Source organism: Adiantum capillus-veneris, chromosome 13 (assembly GCF_014529385.1).
Source record: "Adiantum capillus-veneris isolate H3 chromosome 13, ASM1452938v2, whole genome shotgun sequence".
Lineage (NCBI taxonomy): Eukaryota > Viridiplantae > Streptophyta > Polypodiopsida > Polypodiales > Pteridaceae > Adiantum > Adiantum capillus-veneris.
The window spans coordinates 157,412,612-157,425,403 of record NC_140943.1 but is presented as its reverse complement, the minus strand read 5'-3'; the positions used below and the strand labels follow the sequence as shown (position 1 = coordinate 157,425,403).

General features: G+C 46.7%; 1 protein-coding gene across 1 annotated transcript in view; it reads left to right on the top strand.

Moving 5' to 3' along the window:
* The window catches only part of EMB2785 (elongation factor family protein), a 101,696-nt gene that overhangs the window by 69,674 nt on the left and 19,230 nt on the right, over positions 1 to 12,792 (top strand). Inside the window, exon 9 of the mRNA XM_086527611.1 lies at positions 5 to 128. Coding sequence (XP_086383737.1) covers positions 5 to 128 — 124 coding nt within the window. The remainder of the gene's footprint in view (positions 1 to 4; positions 129 to 12,792) is intronic.

Sequence of the window (12,792 nt, the reverse complement as noted above, 5' to 3'; positions counted from 1 at the left end):
ACAGTTGACGGGGCCAAAGATTGGAGAGCGTTTGATGTCAGAAGCTGAAAGTAATCTGTCAATAAATGTGGCTCCAACTCCTCTAAAGGATGCCTTTGAAGTCCAGGGACGAGGAGAGCTGCAACTTGGTATGAAGTTAGAACTAAGTGTATAACACCTTCAAGGTCTTACCTAGTCTTGATAGGGGCACAACTAGAACATGAAGGTGATTTATTGTTGCTGGGAGCTCAAAGTAGCTAAAAGGGAGCACATAACAGTATGGGATTTACCCACTTTCAAATGCTAGAGTCTTTGTGTCTAACATGAATTCTGGAGATCGTATGATTCCTTACCACTTTCGTATCTTGATTTCGATATTTGACAGAGAGGTTCCTAGAGAGGGGGATCATAGAACTAGACAATTGTTGGTCAGGTGCAGATACCAGGGGGTAAGCTTCGGTTTTATTTTGCTGTTGTATTGGAACAGGGATGCCACTTCTATTGACTTTGTTTTGGATTGTATGTCGATGAGTGTCAAAGCAGATAGGTAGAGGTGGGGATAGAGCAGGGACTTTATCTTCCCTTTTCTTGTATGTAGATGACTTTGCACTTATAGTTTTCAGAGTCAATGGGATGCCTTGAGAGCATATGCATAGGATAAGAACTCACCTGGGAACCTTCAAAAAGCGAAGGTGATGATATTTAACCGTTCTGCACAACATATGAGATCTGCGTGAAAATTTACTTATGGCGAGGAAAGACTGAAGAAAGGGAATCTTGTTAGGAATAAGTTGTTAAATAATAAGCATCGTGGCTTAAGTGGAAGGTAATGGATCATGGAGAAGCAAGGCCCTTTGTCCTTCATAAGATTTTTAGGTCTCAACCATGGTAACAACCAATCATTCTCCTTTAAATGCAAGCACACGTCGATGCTTGTGCACTGCCTTCTTATGGTGTGCTTAGGCCTTCTGCAAAGCCTCCCTTACCTTGGCAAAAGCAGTATCTAGATCTTGCGTGTACTAATCTGCCTCAAAAATCTCGTCCTTGGTGCTCAGAATCAGTGGAACCCTTTTGACACCCTCCATGATCTCAAATGGCGCCTTCCTTGGAGAAGTGTGAATAGTGTTGTTGTAAGCAAACTCCACGAGAGGCAAATACTTCTCCCACTGAGTCGTGTGATCAGAGATATAGGAGTTCAACAAGTCCACAGCTTGCGAGTTGGCTATCTCCGATTTCCCATTTGTGTGTGGATGAAAGGAGGAGGAGAATTTATGCGGAGTGTCTATATTCTCCCACACTGCTCTCTAAAACAAGCTCGTGAATATAGGGTCTCTATTCGACATTGAAGATATAGGCATGCTGTGTAATTGGAAAATCTGCGAGACGAACAATTTTGCCCAAGTGATCGCCTTAATTGTCTTCTTTACCAGTATGGAGTGAGCTTGGTTGCTCAATCTATTGATTCCTGTCCATATTCCATCATGCCCACTCTGAGTCTTTAGAAGATCGAAGATGAAATCCATTGCTATTTTTTTTCAAGGGTGGTCTGGAATAGGTAAAGGCTGTAGGAGTCCTATGGTTTTGTGTCTGTCAAACTTGACCTTTTGACACACCAAACAAGTTCGTACAAATTCCTCCACATCCTTCTTGAGCTGAAGCCGGTAGAAAGACTTTTCCACCCTTTTCAAGGTACTCTCGATGCCTCTATACCGAGCAAAAGGAGGATTATGGCACTCCATCAACACCTCTTTCTTGGAATCTTTAGTTACACATAACACGATCTTTCTCAACAAATAACCTTCCTTGATAGTATAACCTGCAATTGTCTCCCCACTCTATCCGGTGACTGGTCAAAGATGTCTGCAAAATCGGGAGCTGTAGCATATTGATCAAGCATTTCTTCAAAGTTTTGGGGATGTATTGCCAAGATGACTGTTATGTGTGGCTTTTGAGACAACGCGTCTACCACCAAATTCTTCTTTCCTGTAATGTAAACAATGTGGAAATGGAACCGAGACAAAATGTTCGCCCATCTCATTTGCTTAGTTGAAAGCTGGTTCTGGGACAAGAAGTATCTTAAAAGTTAGATGATTTGTAACACTATAAACTCTGCTCCAAGGAGGAAATGTCTCCATTGAATCAGAGCATGTATCACTGCTTACAACTCTTTCTTGTAGATCTGTTCAACCTTCTCAAGTCTAGAGAACATTCTACTCTCATAGGCTATGACATGGCCATCTTGCATCACAATAAACCACAAAATGTTTTTGCAAATCTGGTTAAATCAAAATAGGACCAATCGTCATCTTCTCCTTGAGTGTATTCAACGTTGCGATTTCTGAGGGTGCTCAAGGGGAAAAAAGGTGATGTACTAGGTTGAATTAGACTCTTTTTGAGAAGTTTCTTTACTTGGTCTATGGTTTACTCGTTGTGGGCTCTACTTACTCTATACGGTGGCCGGTTCACGAATTGTCAGATCAATCGTTTCAAGTCTTTCAGGAGGTAGCTCTCCAAGCAAACTCTCAGAGAAATAGTCGGCTTGAGTTTGCAAAAGTTCTTGTCATTATTGTTCTAAGTCTGACAAATTTGACATGTTATGTCTGTCTAATTCTTTCAAATAGATCGAGTAAACAAAAAGAGTCGATTTCGTTAATTTGGAAACAGACAGAGCCGATACAATTGGGACGGATTTGCCCCCTTCATTTTTCTATCAAGTTGTTTCTTTGCCTTTCTCGTCCTCTAGTGTGGCCTCTCTTGCCCAATAATCAGCCAGGATGCAGTTTTGGTGCTACCAACAGATCCCAAAGAGTACATCACACCCCTCCATTGGTCAAAGAGCCGGCGTGGATACCAAAATCTTCCTTGGTATGTCTTATAAGCCCGTGAATGGATTCTGACTTTTGCTTGATGCAATATCGTTGAATGTCTTTTGGGAGTTCGCAACAAAACTGCTCAACCTGCTCCTTAAAGGTAATTCTCTTAAAAGAAGACTCTTGTAAAAATGTATCCCAAAACCTGTGGAAGTAGGCAACCAAAGTGTTTTCTTTTGTCATCCTTAGATGATGCCAAACCGTGATGACATCTTCTTCTCTACCTTCCCTCAACCATGCTGAAGTGAAAATTTAAACTCACCATGTTTGGACGTTTCCTTGTAGAAAAAAACGCTGCCTTTTGTATCTTGGGAGGTTTCTGAGAAATGACCTCCCCAAAAAGCGATGTTTAACTGCTGTATAAATGCAAGGGCTTGATGGATAACCTTTAAAGCGTGAAAACGTGTCAAACTTCACTGTTTGACCTCCATTCTTGAACTCCTTGGTCCTTTTTCCCTTCTTCTCTAGATAATCATACAAAGCTAGAAGGACCAGGGGTTTCCATTTCTAGCCAGAATCAGCATTCGCACTGTCAGAAGATAAGGTGCTCTCCTCACAACTGCTAGAATGCTTTCGGTGCTTTCTAGACTTCCTCTGGGATCTGCGTTTCTTACTGTTCTTGCTTTTCTGAGTCTTTCTCCATTTCTCATGCTTCTTTTCCTCCTCGCCCTCGCTGGAGTCAGAGGAAGAAGAGCTCTGTGAGCTTTCTGAAATCAAGCCAAAGGCAAAAAATTGGGGTCATCCTCAAAGAGAACATGCTTCTTGGATTTATTTGCCTCCTCAAAAGTAGATTTCCAACCTACGTAGCTGGGATAATATGTTGAATGGCTCTTCTTCTGAGAATGCTCTATAGTCTTCATCACTTTGTTGACCTTTTGTGCAAGAGCATTGTCAAACACTTCTTGCGTGTACAATTTCTCCTTTTTTGCACTCGGATTTAATTTCTTCTTCATAGCGGATTTAAGAGCTGAATCGACGGCAATTCGCCATCGTGAATGAACCTCGTCAAGTGGTGGTTCTTTAGATACTTTGGGTACTTCGGGTCCTTGGAGTAGTTGATCATCTTTTTGGCACAATTGTCAAGGTGTAGTTGACGCCGATACTCCATTCTGTTGAGATCTCCTGGTGGAAACGAGCCGTTCTGTTCCTCCGATTCCTTGGAGAGAGTTCCACTCCCATTGGAATTTGCGTTGGTTTGTGCTAATGGAGCTCTCTGACAATCGAGACATCATATACATATATATCAGTATCCGGGACGGCTCCTATGTTGCGCCAGTATGGTATGGATCCTCTGTCGCAATCTGCGTCGATATCGAGAGGGCCTCTCATCCGTGGGCGACGGGATCGCCCCAACTCTATCGCCCGATCAAGTAGTATGCCTCTGGTACCTCTGGTGTTGTTATGTTGTGGGGGCTGCTTGAACTCCTCTGTCTGTGATGACTCAGAGAAATCTGTGACCTTCCGCTGTCGCTGGATCTCTCTCATTGTGCCCCTCTTCAAGAGGTCCTCTCTGTGTTTGCGAATCTTCAGTAAGTATAATCCAAGGCATCTCTGATCCTGGTATCTCATGACTGTAGAAAGTGGCCCAAAACCCTCTCTGAATAGACAGTGAAAGCGGCCTCGTATCTCATAGTATATTGGGCAGTGACACGTAATGTAGCTCTTTCTCTAGCTCTATTTGGCACACATGACAAATCCTGGACTCAGCGGGTACTCCTCTAAATCTGCCTGTCTCGATCTCTAGCTGATGTGAGGAGCACATCGTATCCCGTCGGATAGATGAGTATTCATGTATCCTCGTCTGATCACAAAACCATCCTCCGTGAGTTGGAGAAGATGCTCTCTATAGAAAGTCATCTTCGTACCTAGCTCATGTGTAGGTTGTATCCATGTCCTCTTCGTATCCAACTGAATCAAGTCCTGTCTGATGAGCCTAATAATCTCTGCCCTTGTGAGGGGGATGGAGGGTGCATCCACAGAGTACTGAAATGGGGGTAACCGGTCCATACTAAAGCCATGTAACTGAAACCAAGATGCCATCTCTGCAAACCAAGATGATCTATCTCCCTGCAATGCCAGCTGTTGCGAAGACTCTATTGCTAATCGAGCATATGTGTCTCTAGGGAGAGCCCAAGTGCTATGCATAAATGAAACCGATCGAGTGAGTGCCTCCACTACCAATGGAGGAGTAGCGAGCTCCGCCCTAACAATGTCATGTGGTACTGAGGCCTTGGCCCTAATCATCCGAAAAATCATAGACACCAATGGCTTCTCCTTACATCTCCATCCATCAGTACTGCCAGCTGTGCTATGATGATGAACTGAGGGGTCCCACATCTCCACTCCGTACAGCATGGCCGAAGTGACCAAAGTGTCAAAGAGCCAAAGCTTTGTCCGAGGTTTCTGGAACTGAACCTGTGAACATATCCTCTCAAGTCTCCCCAATGCTGTATAGGCTCTGGTCAATGGCGTATCTGTTGCACGCCTTAGGGAAAATATTGCACCACTGAAAACCACCCCAAGATAAGTGTATGTATCTGCATACTCCACAGTCTCTCGACCACATGTAAAAGTGGGGGCGGACCTCCTTACCCACTGTGCCGTGGTGCTAAACACCATTACCTTGGTCTTACCAAGGTTCACAGACAATCCACTGTACCGTGCAAATACATGTAGTGCATCCAAATGATGCTGCATCCCTTCTGGAGAATCGAAGTTCAACACAATATCATCAGCATATAATAGCAACGGAATCCATGTCCCTGCAAGCTGAGCACCTCTATCACCCTCTGTATGTACATAATCTGAAAACTCATCTACATATATCCCAAAGAGAGTCAGAGATAGGGGACAACCCTGCTTCACCCCAATGGTGGAGTGAACCATGTCGGACATGCCCTGAGTAGTGCGTACCTATCCTACCACTGTCCTGTATAAAGCTAAGATCCCCTAGATCAGCTCTGTGGGCACCCCCATGTCTTGCAATCTGCGTATGAGTCTGGCTGGTGGCACTGTATTAAAGGCTTTGTGGAAATCCACAAAGCTACAATATTTCCTCCTCTACCCTCCTCAATAATGGCTCTGAGTGTCAAAATCTGGTCAAGAGTGGAGAAACCTCTCTTGAACCCTGCCTGTCGTGTTGCCTGTATGCCCTCTCTCTCTGCCCATCCACTTAACTCATGCTCAAGAATTGATGCATATAGCCTAGCCAGAGTGTGACCAATCATGATGGTTTGGTAATTCCCGGGAAGCATAGGATCTCCCGACTTGCAGATAGGCACAATAGTGGACATACTCCAAGTCTCAGGGAAACCCTCATACATGGTTCTATTAAACATCATAGCAAGAGGCTCTGCAAGCATATCTCTGGCATGGATAAAGTGCTCTGCGACCAGACCATCATGATCATGTGCTCTTCCTTTCTTCATCTTGTCAACGACTTTCCTTATCCTCTCAGCAGTAAAGAAAGTGCCTGTTTCTAGGCATGCCTCTGGAGGGTCAGGCAAAGGTGGTTGCCCCGATGCTGTATAGAGAGATGTAGCATATTCCCCCCATGTCTCTGTGGAAGTGATGGCTGGCGGTGGCGAGTGCTCATTGAAAAGTCTCCATGCCTCAATAGAGTCCTGGCTGATAAACAACTGATAGAGATCACGCTCTAATTGAGATTAGCTAAGCCCTCTTCTTTCGTCGCACTAGGCGGCGGAAGATAATACGTGACTGTCTATGTGTAGTAGTACCCATGAGCACCTCTCTTTGTAATCTGATCCTCGTCTCTCTACACTCCTCATCATACCAACTGTTCTGAGGCATGCTCCCAGATTGTCTGCGTGTAGACTGGCTGTGGGGATATGCCTCTGATGCTGCATCATGCAACGTCTCTGTCAGAATTTGGGTGAGCTCATCTAGTGGTCGTCTTGGCTCCTGAGTGCATAGCTACTTGTATATCTCATTAGTGCACATGTGATCCATCGCCCTCGTGAAGGTATACCGAGCATGTGTGGAGGCCTCTCCCAATGGAGCTGTGTTGAATTCGAATGATAGAGTGAAAGACAAGATAGCATGATCGACTGCTACCCCAACTGGTCTAGTTCCCACCACGAAATCCTGAAAGGAAGGAATGAGTCCTGGCGGAGCCATAACATAATCCACTATACTAGCGCCATGTCGATGTGGAAAGCATGTAGATGTGGAAAGCATGTAAAACCGCTGTAGGGAATCTCTGTAGGCCATTCAAAATGGCCAATCCATGTGTAGTCCCCAGATCAATCAAGTATCTGCCATACTCAGTGTGCTCCTCATCCTGTGATAATTTAGACAGACCCATTTGTGTAATATCAAGCTCCCGCATCAACTTCTCTGAGGTATCATAGAATACTGTCTGATGGTAGGCAGTACTAGCATTGAAATCCCCAAGGATAATAATGTCACCGTGTCTGGAAAACTCCCATATATCATCATCTAAAATAGAGAAGGGGGACTGTCCTCTAGGTGATGCATATACTGACGTACTAGGAGGAAAATAGCAAATAGCGATGTAGAGATATCTGCCTTTCTTTGCCTTCAGTCTCACCCACATGTACCTCGCATGCTCATTCCTCCGAGCTATATGTATCAGAGACTGTAGCTCCTCCCTGAATAAGACTGCCACTCCTCTTGAACCTCGTCCTTTGCGCTCTGATCGAGTCTCCTGTCTGCAGGTTCTCCCCCATCTGTATCCGCTCACATGGGGCATGGACTGCCCCGGGGCTTGATGCGTCTTCGAGTAGAAAATTATGTCTCTCCCTGTGAAACTATCCTCAAAGGCCCCTACACCAAGGCGCAAAGATCCACTACAATTCCATGTAGCCACTCTGAGTGTGGTCCCACAGGTCTCGCGCCGTCATGCGGGGCGCTTCTCCAAAATAACCACTCGTCCATCCCTGTAGAAGGCCACTTTCCCCTTCTCTCGAGCTGTCATTATCTCGGGCATAACTTCTTTCATGTGAGCAAGCTGTGTGAGTGTGAGGTCATCTCCAAGGAATATGCCCGTTTTCTTTAGTGTAGGACGCTTCTTCAAGAAGTCCTTCTTTGCCTCCATGGATGGGAAGCGCATGATTAGAGCTCTTTCTTTTGAAGTCTCCCCATTTCCTTGTGTCTTCTTCCCTACCCTCCATGCCTTTGTATGAGTAGCCTCACTATCCATCATGCGGAGAAGTTTTTTGACTTCCCCTTCCATATCATCTCGGTCTTTTAAACCGGTTATTCGTATGTGCAAAGCTCTTGTCTTCCTTCGTTGCTCTTCTTCTAAAGTCATGTTGATGATTCTAGGAGTGGGGATAGATGTGGTTTCTTTCCCTTTTCCTTTCTTAGCGACTTCTATCCATTTCTCGGTCTCATCCGCCTTCTTCTGTGTTTTTGTGATTACATCCACCCACAAAGACGTCTTCGCCCCATTCTGTTTCTCTTCCTCTTTGATCATCCGTACCTGTTCCTTGATGACCTTGATTTCTTCTATCACCGAGGGCTGGAATTCACCTTCCTCTAGTTCATTGCTTGCTCTATCAGCAAGCTCTTGTTTGAGGGCTGAGACCTCTTCTTTGAGTGCTAGAGAATCCGCCTTAAGTGCTTGTATCACTATGTGCAGGTCCTCTTTCTCCTTCTTCCATTACGTGCCTTCGTTGAGGAACATTTGAAGAAGGTTGGCCTTCTCCTTCCACCATCCTTCCATCTCTGCTTTCCATTCCTTCCATCTCCCTTTCCACTTGTGTTATCCGCTTGTTTGTAAGCATGAAGGTCGCTTTCGTACGGGACTCGTAAAGTGGTGAAGCGCTCATGACCTCCATCGTAACGGCCCTTGTGCGCAGATCGATGGAGATGATGTCCTAAAGAGATGCCTTGCGACTCCTTTTGTGTAATAGAGCCAAAAAGGGGACTCAACTTGCCAATTTTGCAGCTTTAATGGAGGCCTTCGCCAAGAGCGATTTCCTTTTCACTTGCGCTCAGAATGCAGGCCTTCCTGGGCTTCCCTCTGCAAAATGCAACGCGAGAGAGAGAAATGAAATGAAATGTTATATTAACATCTTCAAAAGGCCAAAGTGACCTATGAGACCAGAAAGTTACAATGTGGTGGATCTGATACAAAGTCAGAGTAACAAGATGACAAAATGACAGAAATGACAAAATGACAAAATAAAATACTATGGAATCTTAATTTGCTAGGTGTGAACTAAGCAACTAAACAGCTAGCTGGGATAGCTAGATCACAGGAGATCCAGCATCGGTCACTGGCGGATCTCATCAATCTCCTCCATGGTCAGTAGTCTGACCAGGCGTCGTGCATGTCGAGCCAAAGTGATCCGAATCCTCTGATGCAGCCTCCGTCGATGTTGTGTAGTCCTCCACAGTCATGGGCGTCTGGATCTCCCCCAGCTCAGTCGCTCGGTCGATCAGTGTGCCTCTGGTGTGAGGCGACGAGCTTTACTGTGGTAGTAAGTCCTCCAGGTGTCCAGTGGCAGCTCTAAAGAAGTTTGTGATCTGTCTCTGAGACTGGCTAGCCTCTCCTCTCATCAGGCTCTCTCTGTGTCTGCGCAGCTCGAGCAAAAATAAACCCAGGCATCTCTGATCCTCGTACCGCATGACTCTAGAGAATGGTCCAAAGCCCTCTCTGAACAAGCAATGGAAGCGGCCTCGTATCTCGTAGTAGATGGGGCAGTGGCATGTGTAGTGCGACTCTGTCTCAGGCTCGATGTCACACAGGGGGCATGTCTTGGCCTCTGCTTGTACTCCGCTGTATCTCCCAATCTCAATCCGCAGCTGGTGAGAGGATGTGCATATCTGGCCAACAGCACATCGTATCCCATGAGACAAGTGGGTGTCCATGTATCTGGGCGTCGTCACAAAACCATCCTCCGTAAGCTGGAGGAGATGCTCCGTAGAAAGCCATCTCCTGTGTTGGCTCCTGTGCTGGCTGTATCCATGTCCTCTTGGTGTCTAGCTGAGTCAAGTCCTGGCGAATGAGCCTGGTGATCTCGGATTGTGTAAGAGTTAGAGAGGGCGCATCCAGTGAGTACTGGAAGGGAGGCAATCTGTCTATGCTGAACCCATGCGCCTGAAACCATGATGTCATCTCCCCATACTAGCATGCTGTATCTCCTTGCATGGCTAACTGTCGAGAGGACTCAAGTGCAAGGCGTGCATATCTGTCTCTGGGAAGTTCCCACATGTGGTGTATGAAGGAGACAGATCTGGTGAGGGCCTCAACCACTAGTGGGGGGGGGCAGCTAGCTTTGCTCGTACTGAAGCCTTGGCTCTAATGAGCCGCGAGATCATAGAGACCAGAGGCTTCTCCATGTCCTTCTCTCGTGATGATCCAGTGAAGGTCCCCAAATCTCAGCTCTAGAAAGCAATGCAGAAGCCACCAAAGTGTCAAAGAGCTAGAGCTTCGTCCGAGGCTCCTGAAACTGAACCTGTGAACACATCCTTTCCAATCTACCCAATGCTGCATGGGCTTTGGTCGATCTAGTCTCTGCTGCCCTCCTCAATGAAAATGCTAGCCCACTAAAAACCACTCCAAGGTAAGTGTAAGCATCTGTATACTCCACCTTCTCCTGGCCGGATGTGCATGCTGGCGCTGACCTCCTGATCCACTGTGGGGTGGTATTAAATACCATGACCTTGGTTTTACCAAGGTTGACGGACAAACCACTTTCCTGGGCAAACCTATGCAAAGCACCCAAGTGACGTTGCATCCCCTCCGGAGAGTCTGAGATCAACACAATATCATCAGCACATAACAATAGTGGAATCCATGTCCCTGCGAGCTGTGCACCTCTTATCACCATCTCTCTCAATGTAGTCAGAAACCTCATCCACATACATACCAAATAGAGTAGGAGAGAGCAGGCAGCCCCGCTTCACCCCAATAGTTGAGTAAACCGGTGTGGATAGACCCTATGGGGTGCGTACATGCCCTACTACTAACCTGTATAATGCCATGACCCCCCAAATGAGCTCTGTGGGTACTCCCATCTGCTGTAATTTGCGCATCAATCTAGCTCTGGGCATTGTGTCAAATGTTTTGCGGAAATCCACAAAGCTACAATAGATCCGTCTCCCACGCGATCTGCCCTCCTCAATGGTGGCTCTGAGTGTCAAGATATGGTCAAGAGTAGAAAAACCCCTCTTGAAACCTGCCTGCTTGGCTGCACGTATCCCCTCCTTCTCTGCCCATTGCTGCTCAAGAATAGATGCGTACAATCGTGCCAATGTGTGTCCAGTCATGATAGTGCGATAATTCCCAGGCTCCATAGGGTCTCCCGACTTGAAGATAAGTACAATAGTAGATAGGCTCCAAGTATTAGGCAAGCCCTCACACATGGCACGGTTAAACATAACTGCTAGAAGCTCTGCTAGTAAATCTCTGGCATGCGTGAAATGCTCAGCCACTAAGCCATCATGATCATATGCTCTCCCAGTCCTCATCCTGTCAATGGCCTTCCTCATCATCTCAGCGGTGAGAAAAGCACGTGTGTGGGCATGGATCAGGGGGGTCGGGAAGGGGGGGTTGCTCAGGAACTTTGTACAGAGATGATGCATACTGGCCCCAGGCCTCTGTAGAAGTGATGGCAGGGGGGGGGGGGGGGGGGGGGGGGGGGGGTGCTCATGAAAGAGCCGCCATGCCTCACGTGAGTCCTAACTCAAGAATAGCTGGTATAGATCCTGCTCTAGGCGAGCCAAAAATGCCCTCTTCTTTCGCCGCACTAGGCGTTGGAAGTCAATCTGTGACTGTCTGTGAGTGATGTCCCCCAAAAGCACCTCCCTCTGAAGTCTAGCTCTACTGTCCCGGCATTCCTCATCATACCAACTGTTCTGGGGCATGCTCCCCGAACGACGTCTCTGCTCAGGTTGGGTATGTGGGTATGCCTCTGCTGCTGCATCATGTAGTGTCTGTGTCAGTATAGTAGTAAGCTCCTCCAGAGGTCGCCCTGGCTCCTCTATGCATAGGCGTATGTAGATCCCATCTATGTATACAGAGTTTGTCTCCCACGTGAAGGTGTAGCGAGTAGGGGTTGCTGCCCGTAGCCTGTGTGCTACACTAAACTGAAAAGAGATGGTCAACGACACGAGAGCATGGTCCACTGCCACACCAACAGTTCTGGGTCCAACCGTGAGATCCTGGATACTAGAGATGAGGCTCGGCTTTGCCATGACATAATCCACTGTGCTGGCTCCATGTCTGTGTGGAAAGCATGTAAAACATCCTGCACCGGGAAATCTCTGTGGGCCATTCAAGATGGCCAATCCATGTGCAGTCCAATGTCTATCAAGTGTCGTCCATACTCAGCGTGTTCTCCATCTTGTGATAGTCTGGATAGGCCCGTCTCTGCAACATCCAACTCTCTCAGCATCTCCTCCGAAGTATCATAAAATACTGTCTGATGATCGGCAGTCCTAGCATTGGAATCCCCTAGAATGATGATGTCACCATCTCTAGAGAACTCCCATATGTCATCATCCAAAATAGAGAAGGGGGACTGTCCTCTGGGTGGTGCATAAACTGACGTACTCGGGGGAAAGTAGCAAATAGCAATGTAAAGATATCTGCCTGTCTCTGCTCTCAATCTCACCCACATGTACCTAGCTTGCTCATCCCTGTGGGCTATATGTATCAATGGCTGCAACTCCTCCCTGAATAACACTGCCACTCCTTCTGGCCCCGCCCTCTGTGCTCTGATCGTGTCTCCTGTCTATAGGCTGTCTCCCATCTATATCCACTAATGTGAGGCATAGATTGCCCCGGGGCCTGATGTGTCTCAGAGTAGAAGACGATGTCTCTTCCCATAAAACTATCCTCAAAAGCACCCACATCAAGGCGCATAGATCCATTACAATTCCAGGTGGCAACTTTGAGTGTGGTTCCATAGGTCTCGCATCGTCATGTGGAGCGCCGCTCTACAATCACCAC